General features: G+C 38.4%; 3 protein-coding genes across 3 annotated transcripts; all 3 read right to left on the bottom strand.

The window, feature by feature from the left end:
- Positions 1 to 771: 771 nt before the first annotated feature.
- LOC149048171 (endonuclease/exonuclease/phosphatase family domain-containing protein 1-like) lies at positions 772 to 8,535 on the bottom strand. Its single transcript, XM_089201684.1, has 9 exons — positions 7,375 to 8,535; positions 6,786 to 6,837; positions 6,579 to 6,686; positions 5,334 to 5,462; positions 4,485 to 4,565; positions 3,783 to 3,837; positions 2,713 to 2,772; positions 2,117 to 2,269; positions 772 to 1,643 (listed from the first exon to the last, which is right to left on the bottom strand). The coding sequence occupies exons 1-9, from the start codon at positions 8,160 to 8,162 to the stop codon at positions 1,462 to 1,464; spliced, it is 1,608 nt and encodes a 535-aa protein (XP_089057810.1). The 5' UTR covers positions 8,163 to 8,535; the 3' UTR covers positions 772 to 1,461.
- Positions 8,536 to 14,330: 5,795 nt separating this feature from the next.
- LOC113682493 (uncharacterized) lies at positions 14,331 to 17,180 on the bottom strand. Its single transcript, XM_089201683.1, has 3 exons — positions 15,122 to 17,180; positions 14,709 to 14,812; positions 14,331 to 14,468 (listed from the first exon to the last, which is right to left on the bottom strand). Exon 1 carries the CDS (start codon positions 17,178 to 17,180, stop codon positions 15,249 to 15,251), a length of 1,932 nt encoding a protein of 643 aa, XP_089057809.1. The 3' UTR covers positions 14,331 to 14,468; positions 14,709 to 14,812; positions 15,122 to 15,248.
- LOC113682490 (uncharacterized) lies at positions 15,274 to 22,158 on the bottom strand. The gene is made up of 6 exons (XM_089201693.1): positions 22,023 to 22,158; positions 21,718 to 21,784; positions 20,688 to 20,793; positions 20,078 to 20,131; positions 19,304 to 19,408; positions 15,274 to 18,485 (listed from the first exon to the last, which is right to left on the bottom strand). Exons 3-6 carry the CDS (start codon positions 20,790 to 20,792, stop codon positions 17,916 to 17,918), a joined length of 834 nt encoding a protein of 277 aa, XP_089057819.1. The 5' UTR covers position 20,793; positions 21,718 to 21,784; positions 22,023 to 22,158; the 3' UTR covers positions 15,274 to 17,915.
- Positions 22,159 to 22,244: the final 86 nt, after the last annotated feature.

The following is a 22,244-nucleotide window of genomic DNA, read 5'->3' as shown; positions in this document are numbered from 1 at the left end:
AATTTATTCCGTCAAAAAGTGGTGATCGTGAGAAAAAATCATAATAGTAACTTTCCCTTTTTCCTTCTCAACCTCCTTTACTGTAGGTGCAAATTGAAGATACATCCTCCATATCCTTAATCTTCAAAAATTTCTGCGTGAAAGTTGAAGTTTGCGGATCTGAACTCAGAAAAGTGAGTTTTGTCATGCTATGCTCGGTGAGAAATTTTTGGCCTATATCTCAACCCATACTTCTCTAGGAAGTACGAGGTCTCCTTCAATTTGCTGCTTTATCGGTTATGAATTCTAATTAATGTTGTCGCACCCTGCGGTAGACACAATTTGCGTTTTGTTGCTAATTAGTCAATCATGCTATTTATGGTTTATCAAGAGTATTGGAAGTTTACTTATAGCTACTGAAAGCTAGTGAAGCAAGATAGCTTCTGATCATCACCAACCATTCCGCGGAAAGCTAAATAAATCAGATATGATAGTCTGGAATCTTGAGTGTCGTAGCTCGATAAAACAAATCATTAGCTTTGCTTTTCACCAGCAAATGACGGACCCTGCAGTTTTTTTTTTTACTACTTGTCTGACGATAAAACTCTTGCAATAACATGATCGCATACCACTGCTCAACTTGCTTCCTCTTCTTGCGTTGCCCCTAATGACGAGGGAAAGGGGTGGGTGGGGAAGGTGTGAGCTAGTCGAGAGCCCTCCAACCAAAAATTCCTAGATCCACTCCGAGAGCTGAAGAAACCGTAAAGAAACCGTAAAGAAACGGACACCTCGTTACCAGGGTCATTCGTTTTATTCGATTGTATGTTAACAAGGTGCAAGTAGAGTAACTGTTCGCTGAGCTAAGATGAATATGGCATAAAAATGACTGAAAACTGTGGGAAAAAATTAAAAAGGAACACAGAAGAAAAAAATACAAAGAAAACGGAATTCGTGGCAGTAAACTTCAAAAGATCAGCGCGATTTTCGTCATGTTTATCTCGCTTTGTATGAGAACGTCAATCATAATGTTAAAAAAGTCATTTGTTAATATTTTTCGTGGTACTGTTATCCTGCCAGTTGAAGGTTGTTATCAGGCTACCTTAAAATATCAAGAGTTCATAAATGAAGAAGATAAACAGGTAAAGTAAGATACAGGAGACCTAGCCGATACTGGAAACATTACATGTTACTTGGTGGAAAAGAAATTTCACGCTTCCCTATTCTGCTTTGTAAAACACGCTTCTTTCGATACTACTGACCATAGCAGTGCGCAAGGCGCTAGTGAATTATGTGATCTCGTCAGTTACTATGCCTTTAAGTTACTTTGCACCTTAGTGGCAGAGTAACCGATCAGTTGTGCGTTTGTGTGGCGTTCATTTAAACACAGGAACTCCGATCTTGTTGTTCCATCTTTCGTAGTATATTAAATTTTAAAAAGTCTATCTTACATTGCAGTTTTTTTTTCTGATAATATAACTCGCATTAGTCGATAATTTCCTTTCCATCAATAGCGATGTCCTCGACACTCACAAGGCCTTCGGTGTCGTCGAAATCTCGATCGCAATAGAACTTGGCCCAAACCGGACAATGATCGGAGACGACACCATTCCAGCTCCACCGACCATCAGGTATGGAGGGGTGGGTGAGACGCTCCCTGATCACTCCTAAAAAGAACGCAAAAAGAAAGACAGACCTAGATTGCTTCCGCCTTCACTAAAGACTACAGGTAATACCTCTCCATCACGCGAGTCATCGCGTGTAAGCTCTGAGACGTTTTTTTTTCCCGCTGATCTTTTCTTTCTCATGCAAAGGATTACTTTACGAAAGAAGGGGCTGACATTAGACTAACTCAAACAAAGGTCGATTCCAGAGGGCCTTTCGATTTTGTCGTGAAACTAATACCAAAGTAATCACAACGGACCAACCAGAAGAAAAAACAATCTCCAAAAGCCAACGAGAACTCAAAGTGAAAACAACCAAACTGCCACCTCTACTCTCTAGACGTAACAAAAAATTTCTCAACAGTGACAAGCCGACAAAGAGATACATGAAATAGATAGTTAAGGATAATTTTCTCTTTAAACTTGGGAAACGAAAGGGTTAGACTGGTGTTCACATCGCAATATGACGACATTACCTGACTTCCCAGTAAAATGGTTTGATTTAGCATGCTTGCTGATCCAGATGTTATCATAATTCTTGGATCCTTCCATGTTTTTGGTGCTTATGTTGGTGAAAGTGGACGCTGAAATCAAATTAGCAAGCCCGCCTTCCCGCATGGCATCAAATTCTACCAAAAAAGTAAGACTTACATCTTAATAAAATTCAACGCGTTGACAGTGAGATCAGAGGAACCGCATCAAGTTAACGAAAGAACTCTATGTTGACGGGCATGTTCAGTAGGATATCACAGATGACGTCAAAACGAGTTAAGAACAAAAAAAGTGGCACGTGAGGCGCAGCAAATGGACAAAATACACGTTAACCCTTTGGCCCCTAAGAGTGACTAGCATCTAATTTCTCCTTAAAACATCACCCCTGAATCAAACATTAAGGTCATGAGAATGAATGAGATGATCACCAACTAAAGAAGCTCTTGATTATTGAACACATTCTCCCTATAAGAACCCTTAGAAATGTCTGGGGAGTAGTAAGGAGAATATGCATACTGATGTTAAGAGGTAATCGGTTAAAGGAAACAGTTTAACATCAGTGACTAAATTAAACTTTTACCTTCCATATCTAGATCTGGTCCAAGGTTAAAATCTCCAAGAACCATCATGTCTTTCTCTCCTACAGATGACAGTGAGAAAGAAAACCTATTCGTTAATAGGACAATGACCACGCAGCAAAGTGATATTTTTGTTGAGGACATGGTTAACAAGGTAAAGTGTAACAATATTTTAGCCAACGTCTCCCTTAATCTGAACGATAGTTCCCCCAAGTTGTAACGTGTTTCTCTGCTAACCAGTCCAGAGAAAAGGACAGCATATCAAAACAATATACCCTTAGAGAAAGATGTTTTTCGTCTTGTTACAAGCGTGGGATAAAGAAAAATTTCCTATGAGGAATCGAACCTCAGACCTTCGGGTTCTGTGCTCCAATGCTCTACCACTGAGCCACAGAGACTGAAAGGTTCAATTCCTTATGGGGACTCACAATTTTTTCTTTGTCCTGCACTAATGACAAGACGAAAAACATCTTTCTCTATTTCTCTACCGAGCTCAAAACTTACCATATCCCTTATTCTATTTCCAAATATCCCCTTAACTGCTGATAGTGCATTGCAATTGAGTTGCATGACACTAAAACCTAAGTAATCGCAACAGCAAATCAACAGAAAGGGAATATTACAAAAGAAGATGATAAGAATGTGTAGTGAAAAAATCAGATTACTTAAAGCATGGAAAACACCATAGACCAAATTACGCTTGGTTTTTGTCTTGGATTTGATTTATTGGTACTGTGCACAAGTTTTCAGAACCAATCACATAGCAAAGTAAAGCAAAACCAAAGCAACTGTGAATTACTTTCAACAATCAAATGAAAATTGCTCAACTACTCATTGTGAGAACTCTACACTGTCTATTTTACCATATCTAAAAAAAAGGAAAATTCAAGAAACCATCACCTGCCAAAAAACATGGGTTACACTTGCTCTCAAATCTCAGAATATTAGATTGTGTTTAGCCACTTCCAGCCCTCCAAAAATTATCTTTGTGGGGAGGAGACAGTTGTAGCCAGGTTACCAATGAACCAACTACATGTTCCTGGTGCTCAACAAGACAAAACACAACCATTACCTGGGATATGAGATTGTAATGCTGTTATCAACGCAGGAACTCTAGCAAGTTCTTCCTACAATCAAATATCACAAGAACCAAAAATCACATGTTGATGTCAGAATCACCGACCAATATTGATTGTTGTTAGCATGTGAAATAAACACTAACACCTGCACAAGGATTCAAGCTTCTGACGCCTTGCATTGCATCAAACAGAACTCAGTGGCAAGCCATGGCATTCAGTAGCTGCATTTCCTAGTGATAGGAGATTTGTAGGGTTTGTGGATGGTTGGGACAGGAAAGGTGAGCATAATGAAGAAGAAAGATCAGGGTAACGATAACATGACAAGTAACAGCTTTCTTCATTCCTCGATGAAATTCAAACTTTACCATCTCTCTTCTTCTATTTACTCAAACAATTACGTTGGCTTAACAGCAACCAGGAACTAATAATGGCCCAACCCCCCATTGATTTCTGTGCTGCAAAGTGGTTGAGCATCGGAATGCAGAATCCAATGGACTGGGGTTCTGTTCCTCTTGGGATACTCAATCCTTTCTTCCATAAAAGTAATACCTTTTGTCATTTCATGACTAAGTTCAAAATCAATCATCTTTCTTATTCTATTTAATATTTCAATTTTTTGAAGGATTTATAGAAAAGTACAATCATTGCAGTTACCTCCTTCACCTCAGAGTCATTTAAGTAACAGTTTCATTCACCTTGAGTCTCTCTAAGTCAGAATTCCCTAGTCCTGCTGCTTTTAAGTGGACACTGACAAGAATAAAATCAAATTTCTTGGCCTATGGAAAAAACGTGGGTAAAAGATTATGATTCATTAATAATGATCATTTTCTCAATTGCCCTTATTTAACAACTTTAGACAAAAGCCTAAAAAAACTAGATAAAACAATCTAAGGCTTATTGTAACCTCCTGAGAAAGATATAAAATAAAAGCTAACAGAACATTGTTAATAACTGTTTAGACTCATTTCATTTAACTCCTTGTTTCTACAAAAGTCATTGCCAAAAAAATAACAGAAAAATGAGAACAAAACAAAGCCTAGGCAGAGCGTATTATGCAGGGGCTAAGTTACCAGTACTAGGTAAGTCTGACCTTGATAAAAATCACAATCTGATTTAAAACCAAACCCCAAGTTTTTGTGATTCAATGTACCCATAGGATCAGGCTTTAACCCAATGACTGATTGAGTCAAATACAAGCAAAAGATACTTATGCTAACTCAGCGAGATACATAAGTAAAAATTGTGATTGGAAATATCTAGACATAAATTGGTAAATGAATAAAGGGGTTAAGTTTCTAAGGAATCTGTGGTGCTGCAAAGGTGGGAGAGTATAACAGGGTCATTTAGTATTATCAACTGAGCTGATAATGTAAATGGCCACCGTGAAGAGTTTGAAAGCTGACATTTGGACCATTAGCCCTTCTTCAGAGCAAACAACCAAAGGCTAACACTTAAAAGACAGCTTTAAAACTGTTGACAGTGGCCAATTTATGTTATCAACTCAGTTGATAATACCAAATTACCCTGATAAATTAGTAAAGTACCTTAAAAAATCCAAGGTATGGCCTCCTGGCAAACTGCTTTTGGCCCCCCTTAGGTTTCTCGAGAAGTGCAGAGCTCTTTAAGCTAATACCCCTTGCTGCATTCCACAAAAATCCATTGTATTCCACTGACTAAAACAAGAAGAATGTCTCTATAACATTTGGAATAACTATTACCTCCAAAACAGAGTATATATATAGAGATATTTCAAAACCTAGATGCCACAGTTGATCAGTAATTTTTAAAAACACATTTGCAAGTGCAAAATCATTCAATGACTTCAGATTTATTTCATATGCTGTTCCTTAACATTTCAATCAATCCTGCTTTGACGACTCAATTGTTTTCCCTTAGATGGTTAAAAGCCTTATTTCCTTAAATCAGCAAGTTTTTGCAAATTTCTAATAATGTACATAAAGAAATTACGCACTTCTGATTGGCTGAAAACAAGTGCACTCCCATGTAACACAAGTGCAAAGTTGTAAAACAGGTGCAAATTACAAATAGTGCACACACACTTTCAAAATTTGATCAGTATTGACTCTCCATGACATTTTTTCATGTACATTTTTAATAATTAATAACATGATTTCTCTTGCAATTTGGTGTAAAATGCACTTGGGTTAGGGTTTTTCAAAGACCACAAATTGCACTTGCCTCACCATCTTGTGCAAATTTTTGTTGTCTTTGACAAATTTACTTGTGCTGATCAACACCAACTTGCACTTGAAATCATGTTTTTACTTACACAAAAAGAACTGATAATATTTTCACATCAAAAGGTGCCTTCAATTCTTTATCTAGGTAACACTTATGAGAGTGTCACAGAGTATGAAACTGAAAAGAAAATTTAAGTAAAGCTCAAAGGCAGAATTACCAGACTGATGTTGCTAAAAAAACACAAGAATTCTGTCTCTCAATATGTTCATTAGCAAATAAAAACAAAAAAAAAGCTAGTCAATGACATCCATTACAGATTCACACCTGCTGAGAGAATTTCCCTTAACTATCAACAACTTCCTCACAGGATTCTGACCCTTGTCACATCATCTAGGACTATCAATTTTGCTGTTCACAACATATCTCTTTGCTCAAAAACTTCTGTTATAAACATTCCATTTTTTGGAAAAGAGATTTGTCAAGTGAACACTCATGGTACATTTTTCCTGTACCCTGTTTGTTCAAACATTGGTAGACCAAAATACTTGTGTAAAGGTTATGACAGCCTACAAGAAAATTTGCAGTACCCGAAACATTTTGCCTGAAATATCTGAAATGCAACATTCCCAGTGCTGTTCAACAGTTTTCAAGGTCTTTACAGTTTCACTTGTTGGGCTGTTCAGTTCATCTTTGATCTGCAGACGAAAATGAAAGTTTAAGCATCACAGATCAACACTCCCTCCATCTCTGTAATTTAAATATATTTTTTCCTCACAAAAACATTCCTATTTTACCTTAATCAAAGCATTAGTGTCACCAATCTCTTGGATAGCAAGTATATCAAGTCTATAGAAGTGAAAGAAAAGTTAAACATTAGATCTTTGCACTAAATATGATTTCCAGCAAACAAGGAAATAATCAACAATTGGTAGATTTCCAAAGGGAGTTGTTTGGTGGCATAGGCCACAGTGCAATCATCTATCAAGAGATTTAGAACTACATTTCCAAAATATCTGTTACGGCTGGTGGAAAAAGTGTGCTTACAAATGGGTATTCCTCTGGTGCAAAGCTAATGGCTTTCAAATTAAAGAAGAGAAGAAACATTGTGTTTTGAGCTCTTCATCTGTTGCTCACATTAATTAAGAATCACCTAATTAGGAAGTTTAAAATATGCTTTCATGTAAAGAAGAGTACACTAAATGCTGGACTGAAAGCTCATTGTTTGAGCTTGGAGCCTGGGTCACTATGCTATATATTTTTGGGAAACCAAACTTCACTGAGAAATGTTGTGTGAGTGCCACACAACTGACTTCCCTTACCTTGCAGCAATGCCATGTTTCAGAAATTCTACATGGTTTCTTACATTTTCTCCAGATTACTTACCCATTCTCTAAAACTGTACAACAGATAACCTCTTTAACTCCAGCATTATCTGCTTTATCAGAACTAAAGGACTGCAAATTCCATGATGCAATCCGCAAGGTATTGTTATTAATTAAGTAGGGAGAAATTTTGGGGATCTCAGGAATCTTTGCTGATGTAACAGTCACTTGTGACATTACATTGTCCAAAAGTTTTTTGCTCACTCCTCTGACTGAAACAATGTCTCCTAGCTCAGCAAATGGGCCATGTTCTTCTCTGTGTGCTACAATCCTTCCAGCAAGAATTGGTCCGATGCCTTTTATAGACTCTAAAAGCTCCACAGATGCTGTGTTTATATCTATTTTCTCCTCCGAATCAACAAATCCTTTTTCCTCAACGCTTTTCAAACTAAAAATACCTTTTTTCTCGACCTTTTCAACACTAAGATTACCCAAAGAGTTCACTCTAACAAGAGTGTTGCCATCCAGCTGCTCAATTGCAACTTTGTAGCCCGCATTATATTTTTCCAAAACAGCAACAATATCTCTGGTGGTCTTGAGAGAACCTTTTCCACGCAATAGTAGAAGCTCGTTCGCAATTTCTTCATTTATTCCGACTTGAGTAAGTCTGTTTTTCGCTTCTTGATCTTCCGCACATACGGTTAAAGGTTGGCGCTCTTCGAGCTCTGAACCTGACTCTTGATTTCTTTCATCATTTCTCCCACTACCAGTCCCCTTAATCTCGATTCCTGTAGTTTTCTTTGTTTCATGTCGAGTTCGTCGACAAAACTTTGAGCATTTACAGCCCATCTCACGGTATAGGATTCGAATCCGCAAAATCTGCCATGTTTGTTTTAGAGCCTCGCTTTCACATTTCTCTTAAGTGAAACGCCGCTGACTCACACTTTCTCAGCAGAGATCCTTCACTGGTCCCTCTCGACTGAACTACACAAATTTGCATTTCTTAGAAGAGGAGTTTTCTCTTCGTTTTCTTTTCATCGGTGCCATGCATACATGCTTTTCTGTCTTATTAAGTCTCAATAGTTCCAAGGATTTGGTTAAAATGTACACAGTAGAAGCTGAGAGAGAAATCGAAGAGGTTTTTTTATTTGAATTCTTGATTTCTGCTTCCTTCTAAGAATTTACAGCTCGTTGACTGCAAAGAACTTATTTCCACGAATTCTAATTTTTTCGAGGTTATTTCATTCATGACAAATGGAAACCCAGAGAAAAAGCATATTTAGGTCTCACTTCTCATGACTAAACTAGGATTCAGATGGTTTATGTTTTTCTTGTGGGTCTAAATTGGTAAACCTAATGATAAGATGTGTTTATTTTTAGAAGTAGCGGGCGAAGGTTTACGAAGTTCACTACTAATAACTCGGTCGAAGGGAAACTATCGAAGTCGTCAGTTAAAACGAAGCTGCATTTTAATAGCAGGAAATTCACGGCAAATGGAAATTTCCAACTCAAAAGTGATATTCTTCGGTAAAAATAGAAATTTTGACAACACCTAGAGGTAGTTTGCATGAAATATTTAGAAGTCAGAGCAAAACAGCTTAACCCGTTCGAGCTAAAAATAGTAAAGGTGCCTTAATTTAAGAAATTGTGAAAGTAAAAATAGAAACAGGCAATTAAGAATTCAGAAGCCTTGCAACTTCCAGCTGGTTTTGTGGAAAAGCAGGAATATTTTTAAGGGAAAAGTTTCCATGACAACTGGCATTTCTCACTAAGGAACAGGTGGAACGTGCAATAGCTCGCCCCAGTATGACAGACGGAGACCGCGAGAAACTGGGATTGAAAAATTAGAGAATTACGCGACCTTCCGGCGAAATTTCAGTGTACGTTACGTAAACAGCGTTTAATCGCAAGAAAATTACTTACACCAAAGGCGCGAATTGCTTCAAACAATCAAACAGAATGGAGCGCTCCACCATTGAACTTTTTACCCAATAACTACCCTCCCCTTTATTGAGAGGGAAATCTGCTTCTTTTAAGTAGCTGTACCGTGTTCTCTAAAATAATATTAATCCACTACTTCAGCGCTCTTGAGTATAGACTGTGTCTCTAGCCCAAAATTATGCAGTTCCTGTTCGCAGATCAATAAAATTTCCAACAAAATTATTTGTCGGGCTTTAACTAATAGATTTTCGAAAATTGGGCAATCGGTTGCGCTTTCCACCAAAAAGAGGGAAAAGGGGGTTAAGTTCAGGGAACTCTTCGTGAGGCTCACGGAAATCTTCAGAATGTCCAAAGAGATCGCTGAAAGCCCTCGAATTTGTGTGGGTCGTCTACAAAAGATATTGGGAGGTGCATATACTCAGGTCGTTTTTTGCCAAGGATTTTTTTCAGTACCAGGCTTTTTTATTGGAATGAAGAAAAAGTTTGAATCTGGCAAAACTGAAATTTCAAGCAACAAGGTATAGTTTAAAGAGAATTGGACGAACCGAGAGCAGAAGATTTGAATTGCCTCAGGGAGCTAAGGAATTAACGTGGCCAACATGAATCTTTTGATCCCTGTAGGCGGGAGAGTCCTTCGTAGAGACAAAGCCTTAGATGACGTTGAACTTAAATTTCATATCTTCCAGACATTTTTTGGAGTTTAGTTTGAGAAAGTTCTTTTGACACTCAATCAGGCACTTGATCAAAAGTCATCTAATAAGGCAGGTATTCCTGCGCATTCAATTCTTCACTGCTATCTTTATGGTTTGGTAAATGAAGACAGGTTGTATTCCTTTTCCTCCTCTAAAGTCAGCTTTCTTGCTTCGGCTGTTTCGAATGTTTCGTGCTCCGCGAAAAGATCGCCAATCATCTACACATGCTAAAACTGGGGCACTCGGCAAGAATCTTTTGAAATCCGTGCAATGATCTGCAATGACCGATGCTGAGCAATCACTTTTGTGCAAAATTAATTGAGCAGGTTATTTCTTCTAAATACTGTAGACAATGCTCTTTAAAGAGAAAAAGCAAAAATAAATCAATTGACGGGTTGTCGTCACGAATTAAAAAGTTGTTCAGAGCTTTCATTAGGTATCGATCGTCCTGGTTGCGAAACTTAAAATAAACAACTACTTTAGATTTCCAAACAGCATTGCACAATACTGAAAACAATCATGTCACTCTTTTAATCTGTTCAACAACTACCGAACTTCTCGGGCCAGTAATAATGGTTGGATTCTTTGTTGCTCAGTTTTATCTTTATTGCCAAAAAAAAGAACCGAAATCAGAGCGAAGATTCTGTGAACCTCATGAGCTGATAATTCAAAACACTTCCAACGGGTTTAAAAAAAGGCAGCCGAATTTTAACCCTTGCTGAGTAGAGAATTTAAGTTGAACCATTTCCTCGCAAACTTTATACGGAAAATTATTGTTTTATGAATTTTTTTTGTCAATCGAGTTTTGTTTACGAAATATATTTTGCAATAATGCGGGTATCAGCGGCCATCCTGAGGGGTCGACCCCCGGGCACCCAGGGGCATTTGTCACAGCTGCCGTGACAAATGCATGCTAAAGCCCCTCGGGTAGGGCAAAAAATTGGGACAAATACCCACACCCCTGGAGCAACCTGGGCAACATATAGTCGGTGTTGCCTGTTCCTCGATGCAAAAGTACGAGTGATCATGGTTTACTGAAGCCACATCAGCACTAAAATCCACACAAGTCTCTATGGAGTCCTCAAATTCGAGCTTTCTGGGGCAAACTTTCTTGGCTTGCGGTTGTTCATCACACTGTCTCTTCCTACCGGCAAGACGCTTCGAATGCGAACTAACCGTATGAAATTGAAATCTCGATGTCGCTTTCCTTAAAACGCAATGAACAGATTCTTGGATCGCCGAGTGTCTTGAATTTTTTATCCGCTCGCTTACAGAAAACCTCCCACTTCTTACGCTCATTGGGCCTTGTAGGAAAGCAAAAATAACTGAGATCAGGTCGTTTCTTACTCCCATTACGGCACAGAGCAACAGCACAATACTTGACCATGGTACACAGGAAAATAAACTGCAAAGGACAAATAAAAGACGCCAAGATTTCCCGATTTGTCAAACGCACATAGCTTTCCTTGCAGTGTTTGTTTTTATTATTCGCGCCGTATTCCCCGGAGCCTCGCTTTGGTGCTAAAGTTTCGCCACCAGTCTCTCACGCTGAAAGATATCGAAATTGGGCTATTTCTGCGACGTTAACGTTATTTTCCCCCGAAATCATTGACACGCTTCAGACATTTTTGACACAGTCAAACATTTAATTATATTTGCTCACTTATTTTCACATCAATCTTTCACCTGCATGGTAGATCGCTTTACTGTATTTTTCCCAAGTTCTCTTTGTTTTCCGTCAGAATAATAGTTCTCAACATCAGCCTAGAGTTTAAATAAGGGACTTGTCAGAAGTTAGCAGGGGGGGGGGGGTGGGAATTTTAAATTTGGGTTCGGAAATTAGGTGACCCATCCCTGCAATGGGAGTGAAATTTGCTAACCCTACCCTTGAGCTTGGCCTAAAATATCATGACCCCCCCCCCCCCCCCCCTCTTGTATAAATGATAAATATATGTTATTTGCCGGCTGGGAGGTCCGTATGGTGAAAAACTGTGACCGAGGTCTTGAAAATACTGCCCGAGGCCGTAGGCCGAGGGCAGCATTTTCAAGACCGAGGTCACAGTTTTTCACCATACGGACCGACCCTTAGCCGGTAAATAACAAATTTATTGTTTATAAACTTGACGAAATTCTTTCCGAAAGAACCCGAATGATTTATGGCCGTAAATACGGTAAGATCTTCCATAAACTGAAAAATTTTTGAGTGGGTAAATGGTAGTTAAATAGAGGTGATGCAAATTTAAGAGAGATGCCTCAGCGTAACATTTTCATTTCCGTAACGATAAAGGTGATTTAAAAGGCTTCCAAACAAACTTTGAAACATTATTTTTACAAGTATCTGTCACAATCTGACACCTGTCAATTAGAGAGCGCGCAAGAAAAAGAAAAGCGAAGGAACATTTGAAAACCAACAGAACTAGTTTGGCAAGGACTGTCACGACAATGCTTTCTTCAAAATCAGTTAATGATCTAACAGAAACTATTATTCACTCTCATCGACGATTCATTCATGTACGAAGATTTACCTCTGTTCATTAAGTAAACGGCGAGGAAAGTAACTGTGAGTAAATTCAATCTTTTTATTTTGAAGTTGTGAGAGTTTGCTCGTTTGTTTGCTGCAATGGCGTGTGTAAATCTGGTCTTTCCTTCACAAAAACTAAATTCGAACGGCACACTCCAACGAGACACAAGGGAATGTAATGCGGCCTTTTCTCAATTCCTTCAATTTCTGTTGTGCAATTTAAGGTACAAATGTCCAAATTGAACGGAATTTAAAACACTCACCAGGAGCGTATATTTGTTGTAGAACTTAAATTAAGACTTCGCTCGCTTTTTTTTTTTTACTATGAACAAATTGCTCGAGAAAATTCAGATATTAAATGAATGAAAGTTCCATCGTTCAGTATAAATGTAACCAAATACCTCACGTTCCAACTTTCTAGGTACTTTTTGTGAACGATTCAAATTAATTGCAGAAGGTTTTTTGGCCGCATGTCAACCAAAGTAATGACACTATTGTTTATACAAATTCATTCTGAAACCAATATTTTTCTGTCAACCAAAGTGATTTGATAGAGAGAAAAGAGAGGATTCATAAGTTATTTATCGGCTTGAGGTAGTGACCGACGCCGGTTTGCTTAAAAATACTGCCCAGCTGGAAAACGAGGTATATTTATGAAAAATGACAACGAAAGTTGGGATGTACTCGGCGACTCACGAAAGCGTTACCGTGGCCCGTGGGCAGAGATGGGAAAATACTGACCGGGTAAAGAACCAATCAGATTGCAAGATTCGTTACCGTGCCCTCTAAAAAAACAATAAAATCTAGTTCTTGCAATACACTAGGGTGCGTCAGTATTATGAAAACTCAAAATATATTTCTAATCTGTTCCTTGTCATGCTACATACATACATTTTCGATGACAGCATTAAGAGTCCGACTGATCACTCGACTCTCCTATTTCTCCCAACACAAAGTCTTCATCACCAGAACAAGTGGGTAATGCCTCATCCCCTTCATCTACCTCACATTCATCATGATCATCCACCTCTTCCACACTGAGGGAGCATTGTTTGTACTAACATTATTAATAACAACATTATTCATAATTTCAATAAGACTATATAGCATTGTTATAAATGAAAAGTACATGTTTGTTAAATTCTTGCTATAGTACTTCACAGTTTATATCCATAACGTTCCGTAAACCGTTGTATTTTTCTCTTTTTTTGGCCAAATAAAGAACTTCCTTTTTCTTCTGTGGGTGAACCTCTACATGATCACGGGCATATATTTGCATGACCCTCCCCCTTTTAACTGCCCATTTTTCATGACCCCTCCCTTTTCTGAGGCTCAAAAAGTTGTGACCCCCCCTCTGTTTCCACCCCCCCTCCCCCCCTGCTAATTTCTGACAAGTCCCTAAGCCGTTTTGGTGTAGCTGACTTTAATTTCCTTTATTTAGAAAATTTCCCCCTTCTTTCGCGTTAATTTCCATTATTTGGAAGCAAATTTACCTTCAAATCGTGTTAACTTTAAGTCGCAGTTATTTCCAATACGTTAATTAACGTTAATTTCCTATAATAAGGTAAACTGTTTTTAAATGCACCACCAAGCAAAGCGCACAAAGGATGAAAACCCCCAAAATCAATTACACTATGAACTACTTTTAGATGAATCAGAAATAACACTATAAACAGGAAATGATAGTGGTCTGCCCCGTGTGTATATAAAAAATCCATTGATAAAGCTATTTATGTTTGTCATAAATCGAGGACAGATAACAAAATTCACTGTCAGGCTGGAAACCTAATTTGATCTAAATCAGCCTGCGTTGCAAGCTATGCTTTACATTACAAGTTCTAAGGATGAATTAAAGTAAGGTTTGCTCAATGACAATTGTAGCAAATAAAAGGGGTGTTTGTGATTTCCATTTGCCGTCCTTTTTTCTTGGATATCTTCACGCATGGCCCATGATACCAAATGAAGCATGACGGGCCTTGAGAATCACACTGAATCATGAACCTGAAAAATAACAAAAAACAGCATAAGTCGGCGAACAAAAATCACAACACCCAGTCCTCTGTTTGAGAAAAATACAAAGGTAATCTAACAATATAAAGGAATAAACTATGTACAAGTTCAGGAACCATTAGGAACAATAAAAACATTCTTATTAGTCCTTATTCACAAAGTTGGTGAGAGAGCGCGACAAAACACGAAATACATTGAAAAAGTAGAATTGAAACTTGCAACACTAATTGCCTTATTTACGTTCTTGATCAGAAAGACTTACCCATGTTCTATATCTCTACAATAACACCAGAGATCTCCGCCATCATCACTTTCAATTTCATCCTCTTGTGCAGCTGTTAAAAGAAATGTATATTCAACAATAAATAAAAGTTCCTTGCTCAAAAGACCAATTTCGAGATGTTAAAATTCATACTTGGCTCCAAGGCTTGGGGGGATAAAACAAAAGAAATGAATAATTCAACGCCGGACCTCAATGTGATTTCGATTGTTTTATTCCCCCAAGCCTCGGAGCCAAGTATGAAATTTAATATCTCGAAATTGGTCTATTAGATCTCCTTGCATGTAGTCATTTTATCAATCGGATACATTTTGAGGACATTACAATACAGCAGCAGCTACTGGCTCTTGATATGTAACCTTACCTTGGCGATCCTGTCTCTTCCTTGCTCTAGTTTCAGCAGCTTTCTTAGCCCCTGCCTTTCTTCTCTCTGATGTTAGGCCAACGTGTTCTACCCAAATACGAGCATCTTCAGCAATGGCGATGTTTTCTTAGTCTGCCTGTGTCCACTCTTCATTTTTCTCAAACTTTAACTTGGCCGCTGATTCCAGCTGATCTTTTGGCGGGACAAATACACATTTCTCTGTCCCATTCCTTGCAACAAACTCAGCATGATCATTTGGGTTTAAATAATGGCCGGTGCAAAGGCCCTTGCATCGGTCACATGGCTGTCCCCAACAATGCTTTGGGTCTGGAACAGGAATGGGAAGATACGAAAGGGGTGGTCCACCAGCGTACCACACAGGCTCTTTATCAGGTTTACCTTTTCTGCAGACTGGGTGAATGCAGACATCTTTGTAGCATGGTAGGAGCTGGAATATGTACTGACTTGGGAGCCCCTCCACCATGTGCCGATCTCTAAGCTGCCAAATTTCTGTGAAGTATTCAAAAAGGGCTGGGTTTTCTTCCTTGAGTTTTCTTTTGCTCTGCTGTGAACCCTTCAAAAATGCAATAAGGTGAGGTCGTCTGCTTTTGTAATTCCTTGCAAGATCATTCTTGTTGCCCTTAAAAAGCGTTATGGACGAGTTTCCAAATGGCTCATTATTACACTTGCTGATATAAACATCCGTAGCAGCATCAAGATTTCTTTCAAGTTTTTCATAATCAATTGACCCATTCTTTCCAAAGTTGGATCCATGAATGGTTGACGGAATGAAGATATTTCCATGGGCTACAGACAAACATCCATTTTGAAGCTCAACTCTGTTTAGGTATGACGAGCCACTGCAGCGGGTGGTGACCAAGGTGCACACTTTTTCCTGTTCCAAATGTCGCTCGGTCCACATAAATTGTACTTCTTTATGTGACGGACCTTCATCAGCTGCACCGTCTACTCGAATGCAATCTATTGGCTTTTTCTTCATGCAGGGCTTGAATTCCTGTTCATTCTCGAGCATAACAACATCTGCCGCATGCTGCGATGGATCTTTCGGGTACACAATGTGTGCTTTGACAATGCCTGCTGAGTATTGGGGAGTTGTTTTTGTACCTGGCACTAGATACGATGTCACTTGTAATATGGATGCATATTTGTTGACATAGTCTGTTCTTGTTGTGACTTCTTGTTGATTTGCATCCGAGATTGCCTTATACTGCTTATGAGTATATGTGGTGTCTAATCTGAAGCCAGCTGCGTCGTCACGATTGATTATACACTTGTCTCTACCATCTTCTAACTGTATCTTGTCCAGTCCTTTGTAGAAGGAGGAACTCCAGTGTGCATCTGGGGCAGGAATGCTGCAAAATCCACTATCCTTTAGGACCTCAGGGGTGTACATGTGAAGCAACATCTTCAATTCCCCCACAAATGAAAACCAATTGTGATTGTTTTCTCTGAGAAGCATCAGGAGGTGTTCATTGCCTGGTGCAGGGGAAACTGTGGCCATTCCTTTCATAATGACATCAGGGTCTAAGGCACTGCTGTTGGGTGGAACATCGGAATTCTGACCATTGTTTTCACTATCCACGTCATCGGGGCAGCCCGTGTCACTGCCATTTTCACTTGTTTCATCGTCACTTGATTCACTTTCGTCACTGTCACTTTTGGAATCATTACCACAAAATATACCAAGTTCTTCTAGGATGCAGTCCTCTTTTACATTTGACAAATGATCTACTGCATCACGAATCTCCCTCGCCTGTTCAATAGCATTTTCAACAGTGTTCTTTAATAATGTCAGATCTGATATACCATACTTCTTTTTAGCTGCTTCTCTCGACATGTTACCACCACAACTCACTGCATACTTAATAAGCCTCTTGTCTTTCTCAGAAGAAGCAAGGTCACAGACAATCTTTAAAGTTTCCCTTGAAATGATGGGAAATTGAGTGTTACAATCTGTGGACACTGACACTGTCCTCAGGAATTCCCCTAATTTTTCATAGTTTACTGCTGTATTGAGCTCTGTCACAAACAACTTCATCTGACCTTTTTGCAATTCCAATGGAAATATTGCAACTAGCAGCTGCAATATTCGTCTTATGGCTTTATCAGACTTGTACTTGGCACCTGGGGACAGGAAATGGGATGCAAAGAGACTCCTAAGGGGAACAATGCCACTATCATCAATTTGCTTAACTGCATCAGTGAGGTTGGTGCATTCCTTGCACGAAACAAGATGATTCTTTTCACAGTGATCTTCTCGTGCCACAATAAACTCTTTTAAGGTCAGGTCAGTGATCAGGCTGTAATAAATTCCGTCCTTGGTGTGAGCAACATCAGACAGCGTACATGGCAAATACTTAAAATATCGGAGTACAGCATTTTCTTTGTGCCTCACAGACAATCCTATACGGTCCGTGGGGCTTTGAGAAAAAGTGGATCATCACTTTGTCCATCCTGGCTTGAGCTGTGTGGAGAACTCTGATAGTCAACAGCTGCCTCGGCACTGATGGAACTACATGATGTACTGCCTGCACTCCAACACTCACTTGGTGTACCTTCTTGCATGACAACGTCATGAACATCGACCTCACTGCTGGTGGATTTGGTTGAAAATGCCCTACTTGAACTGGCAACATTTTTACCTGCACTGCAACACTCACTTGGTGTACCTTTTTGCATGACAGCATCATTGACATCGGCCTCGCTGCTGGTGGACTCGGTTGAACTGCATGACCCAGATGAGGTAGACACATCACTTGGTCCTTTCGATTTACTAATGATAAACCTTTCCATGGTTTTCAGCTCTGCTCTGCCCTTGAGCATCAGCCTTTTGAAGCTTACTAAGCTCTGCTTGCAGCTTTCTCTGTTTCCCTCGCCATTCGGTTATTTGGGAGACCACTTCAGCGGCTTGAAGGTACTTTTCGCCAGTCACAAACTTGCTTCTTTGAAGCTCTAACAACTTTATGGTATCTGTGGCACTAGTCATATCCTCCACCAACTCCTCAGTTCGTCGCTGACGTTGGTCAAACAGCAACTTCTGACGCTTTGCACCTTCCTTGGCCATTTTTTCATCACCGAACACTTTTGATCTAGATCTCTGTTTCTTGTAACTGTATCCACCGGAATCAGCCTTTTCTCTTGCTAACTCAAAGAGCTTTTTCCTATCTTTAAGGAGACTGACATCCTCTTCACAACAAGCTAAGGCACATCTGTTGATTGCTTCTTCATATTTGGAAAGTGTCCAGTTTTCTGAGCGACCGTATATTCTACTCTCTCTTTCCAGGACCTCTTTGTCTACTGTTACAGGCACATTTTTTGCATCTCCAATACCCCCCTGGCAACCCTTTAAAATAAAGAAAATTAGAAATACCTTATCAATTATTAATAATGAAACACCTTTTTTATTATTATTAATACTGTTATACACTGAAACCACGATTTAACGAGGTCCCTGATTTAACACACAAATTTATTCAGGCTGGCCAGAATTACCAAAAATGTGTGGAAAAGAACCCCAATCTAACGAACCCCGATCCGAATGTAAAATCTGCCCAGATATAACAAATACATGTCATCACACCACAGAAGATGAATAATCGACTACAGTAAAATCTTTCAATTTACCAAGAAAGTTGTCATCAGTCCATTACAGTCATATACATGTAGCTAAAATAAATAGCACTGTTGTGGCCATCTGATCATCAATTTGCACAGATATATATTTTATTATATTTCTTGAACAGTATTATGTAGCATGCAGATGTTTAAACGAGCTTGTATAATTCATAAATAATTCATAAGGAAAATACAAAAGAAATGAATTTTTAATGAATGTCTAAATCCCGATGTAGATCAACTGGGGTTGATGAATCATTGAGTAAATTATTCGCCTTATTAGTATGCTTAACTTTTGATTACAATGAGGTTCTCTGTATTTATTGTTCATTTCACAAGCACAATAAAATATTCGCAAGAGATCTTTATGGGATTTACATTTTACATTTTCTTTGCACTTATTGTTCATTTTACAAGCACAATAAATTATTCCCATGAGATCTTTATGGGATTTACAATGGCTCGCTAAAGTGACTTGCCATTCTAAATGCCCATAAAGATCTCCCACTCATATTTTATTTGCTACTTAAAGCTAATTGTACTTACTGAAATTGTAGGACCAACTCCCAGCACTCTACTTCCCTGCAATATTACCAGGGTTGTTTGTTTTAACCCAGATTTTCTTTGAGATACTTGTGGTACTTCTGAGGACTACGAGGGAAAGAGGTATACAACAGTTTTAAAAGAAGAGCATAATTTCCACTATCATATTCTCCATCTCCTCTCAATGATCCGTATTTTGTTGGAGGTCTTAGGTGAGAGTTTTTATTGTCATGAAATCAACCAACAATAATATATATATATATATATATATATATATATATATATATATATATATATATATATATATATATATATATATATATATATATATATATATATATATATAACTGCAGACAGTACTGTTTCGGCCTTCTGGGCCTCATCAGTGCAGTGCTGATGCTAGGATGGAGGTAAGGCAATATAGCCACCCCAAGTGATCTCACACATGTGGGATCATCTAAGCCATGCCAGAGTGCTCAAACTAGAAAAACTAGTAGGCACGCATAATGCTAGCAGCAATGACTCATCCTAGTAGAGTGCTCAATTTGGACATGAAAGCTAAGCTTTGTATGCCAAAGAGCTATATCTAACTGCAGACAGTACTGTTTCGGCCTTCTGGGCCTCATCAGTGCAGTGCTGATGCTAGGATGGAGGTAAGGCAATATAGCCACCCCAAGTGATCTCACACATGTGGGATCATCTAAGCCATGCCAGAGTGTATATATATATATATATTTATTTATTGTTGGTTGATTTCATGACAATAAAAACTCTCACCTGTTGGTCTTGGTGAGGATGGAAATCATCTGGTTTAAGTTGTACAAGTGGTAGCTGGTGGAAAAGAAGAACACATGCTAGTCAAATTAATGAACCTTAAAGTACCCCTGCGATCAAATTTTATAATATTTTATTTCATTTTTCGAAACAAAACATTGTTATTATACACTGCAATTTTAAGCCAGTAAGTTGTTGACGTCACTTCCTGTGGCTTCTTTTGAAACTAGTGGAACATGCAAATGAAATGGTGGCTGCTAAAATGATAAATGTACAGTCAAAAATAACCGCCTTCCCGTGATCATATTGAAAAACGGTTTGGACAGGTCAGTAAAATTATCACATTACTTTCTTTCAAAAAATGAAATAAAAATCAACTATAATATTTGATCTCAGGGGCACTTTAAGTTGCTTTACATGACAGAAGATTTCAACATCACCTGTTTTGTTGAAAGGAGTGGTAAGGTTTGTAAACAGTTTTTTAGATGAAACAATGTTTGGTACATAGCACATGTACCTGGTGTGTACATGCACACTGTGTATAGCACAGGGAATGAATTTCGAAAAGGTTTAGGATTCGCAGAATCAATTATGACAAATCAAGTCTGCTTACCTGCTTTTTAGCAATTTGCAAGATGGTCATTATGTCCCCAATCGCGTTAATGCCTAACTCTTGCAACAACTCCTTTGTCAATTGGGAGAGGTGCTTTTGCTGCATCCTTTAAAAGAAATATCATAAGCTTAATTAAATACTTAAAAAAAAAAAATTGTTTAAGCTAGCAATCCTGATCTCATTAGGTAAATTGGTGGTGAGGGCAACAATAACTATATAAAAATTCTCTTTATGTATTTTTTTAGATTATCGGTAAATTATAGATGACTGACATCATGAAGTACTATACCAAACTATTGTAAATTACTATTTTCCTTTGATAAATATGCATTCCTAATTTTCAGTAACAGAGAAATTAATAACTATCGCAGTCTGATTTAAATTAAAATATTCACACCTGAAAACTATTATTAACATTTATATTTACATCTATATTTAAGTTTGCATCAGGTAAATGCAGGGCTTCTGATCAAGTAGTCTCTTGCAAAAATATAGGGGAATTTGGAAGCAAATATTGGGCCACTATATATATTGGGCATGGGACGATAATTATAGGAAAAATATAGGACCTTTTATGCATTTACAACATATGGGTAGATATACAAGGCTTCAAGTGGTCTTAAACACTGTTTTCCTCGAAAAATATTATCCACATTTTTAAACTGCAAAGGGGCTAGCCCATCACTGCAGATGTGAACAAATGGCCGCTCGTTCCCCTCATAGCCATTCCTATGCATCACTCAAGAATATTTTCAAGTTTTTAGGACATTTTTGCCCTCTGGTCTGACCGAAGGGAGCCTAAATATTTCATAAACACAGCTCACTGAACAAGCAAATCCCATTAAAAACATACACAACTATTTGCCTATTTTTCTTAAATAAATCCAGCTAAAAATAAACATTAGTGTAGGCATTTATAAATGGCACTGTGAAACCATGAAAGCTTCAGCTTATTAAAGCTATATGAAATATTATCGAATATAAAAAATTTAGGAAATATAGCTCTAAATATTTATCGAAAAAACCGTACCTGCATATTGTTGCGAAAGGTCTTCTTCTAACCCTGCATTTAAAAAGAACTGTTTCCAATCCATGATCTACAGGGAAAAAACACATTCAAATCCTGTTAAATAATCGAGCAACTAGTTATAAACTTATTGAAGCTGACGAGTTTACATTCTCGAAATTCACAAAATTTGTAAGAAGATAAACGTTTTTGAAGTGTCAGTCCTTAATAGCTTTTATACAAATTCTATCCTCATTCCTTTGTTCTGTCTTCCGACAATGGATGGCTCATTATTTATATCTAATTTGAATGATAATGGTATGACTTACCTCGAAGGCTAGAAGAACATCGAGCGAGCGAGCTTGCTTGTCCTGTGGCGAAAACTGCTGAACGTTGAGACAGCAGATTACGTGCAAATCCCGTGGGTATGGCCCCGGGGTATTTTGCCAAAAACGCAAAAGCGCTCTAATGCCCCGCGTGCGGGGCATGCCTTTGCTACAAATCCCCTGCTAAGCCTGTGGGTTGCCCTTGGGTTGCCCGGGGGTCGACCC

This window comes from Pocillopora damicornis, chromosome 3 (assembly GCF_964200805.1).
Source record: "Pocillopora damicornis chromosome 3, jaPocDami1.2, whole genome shotgun sequence".
Lineage (NCBI taxonomy): Eukaryota > Metazoa > Cnidaria > Anthozoa > Scleractinia > Pocilloporidae > Pocillopora > Pocillopora damicornis.
This window is presented reverse-complemented; position numbering and strand designations above follow the sequence as displayed.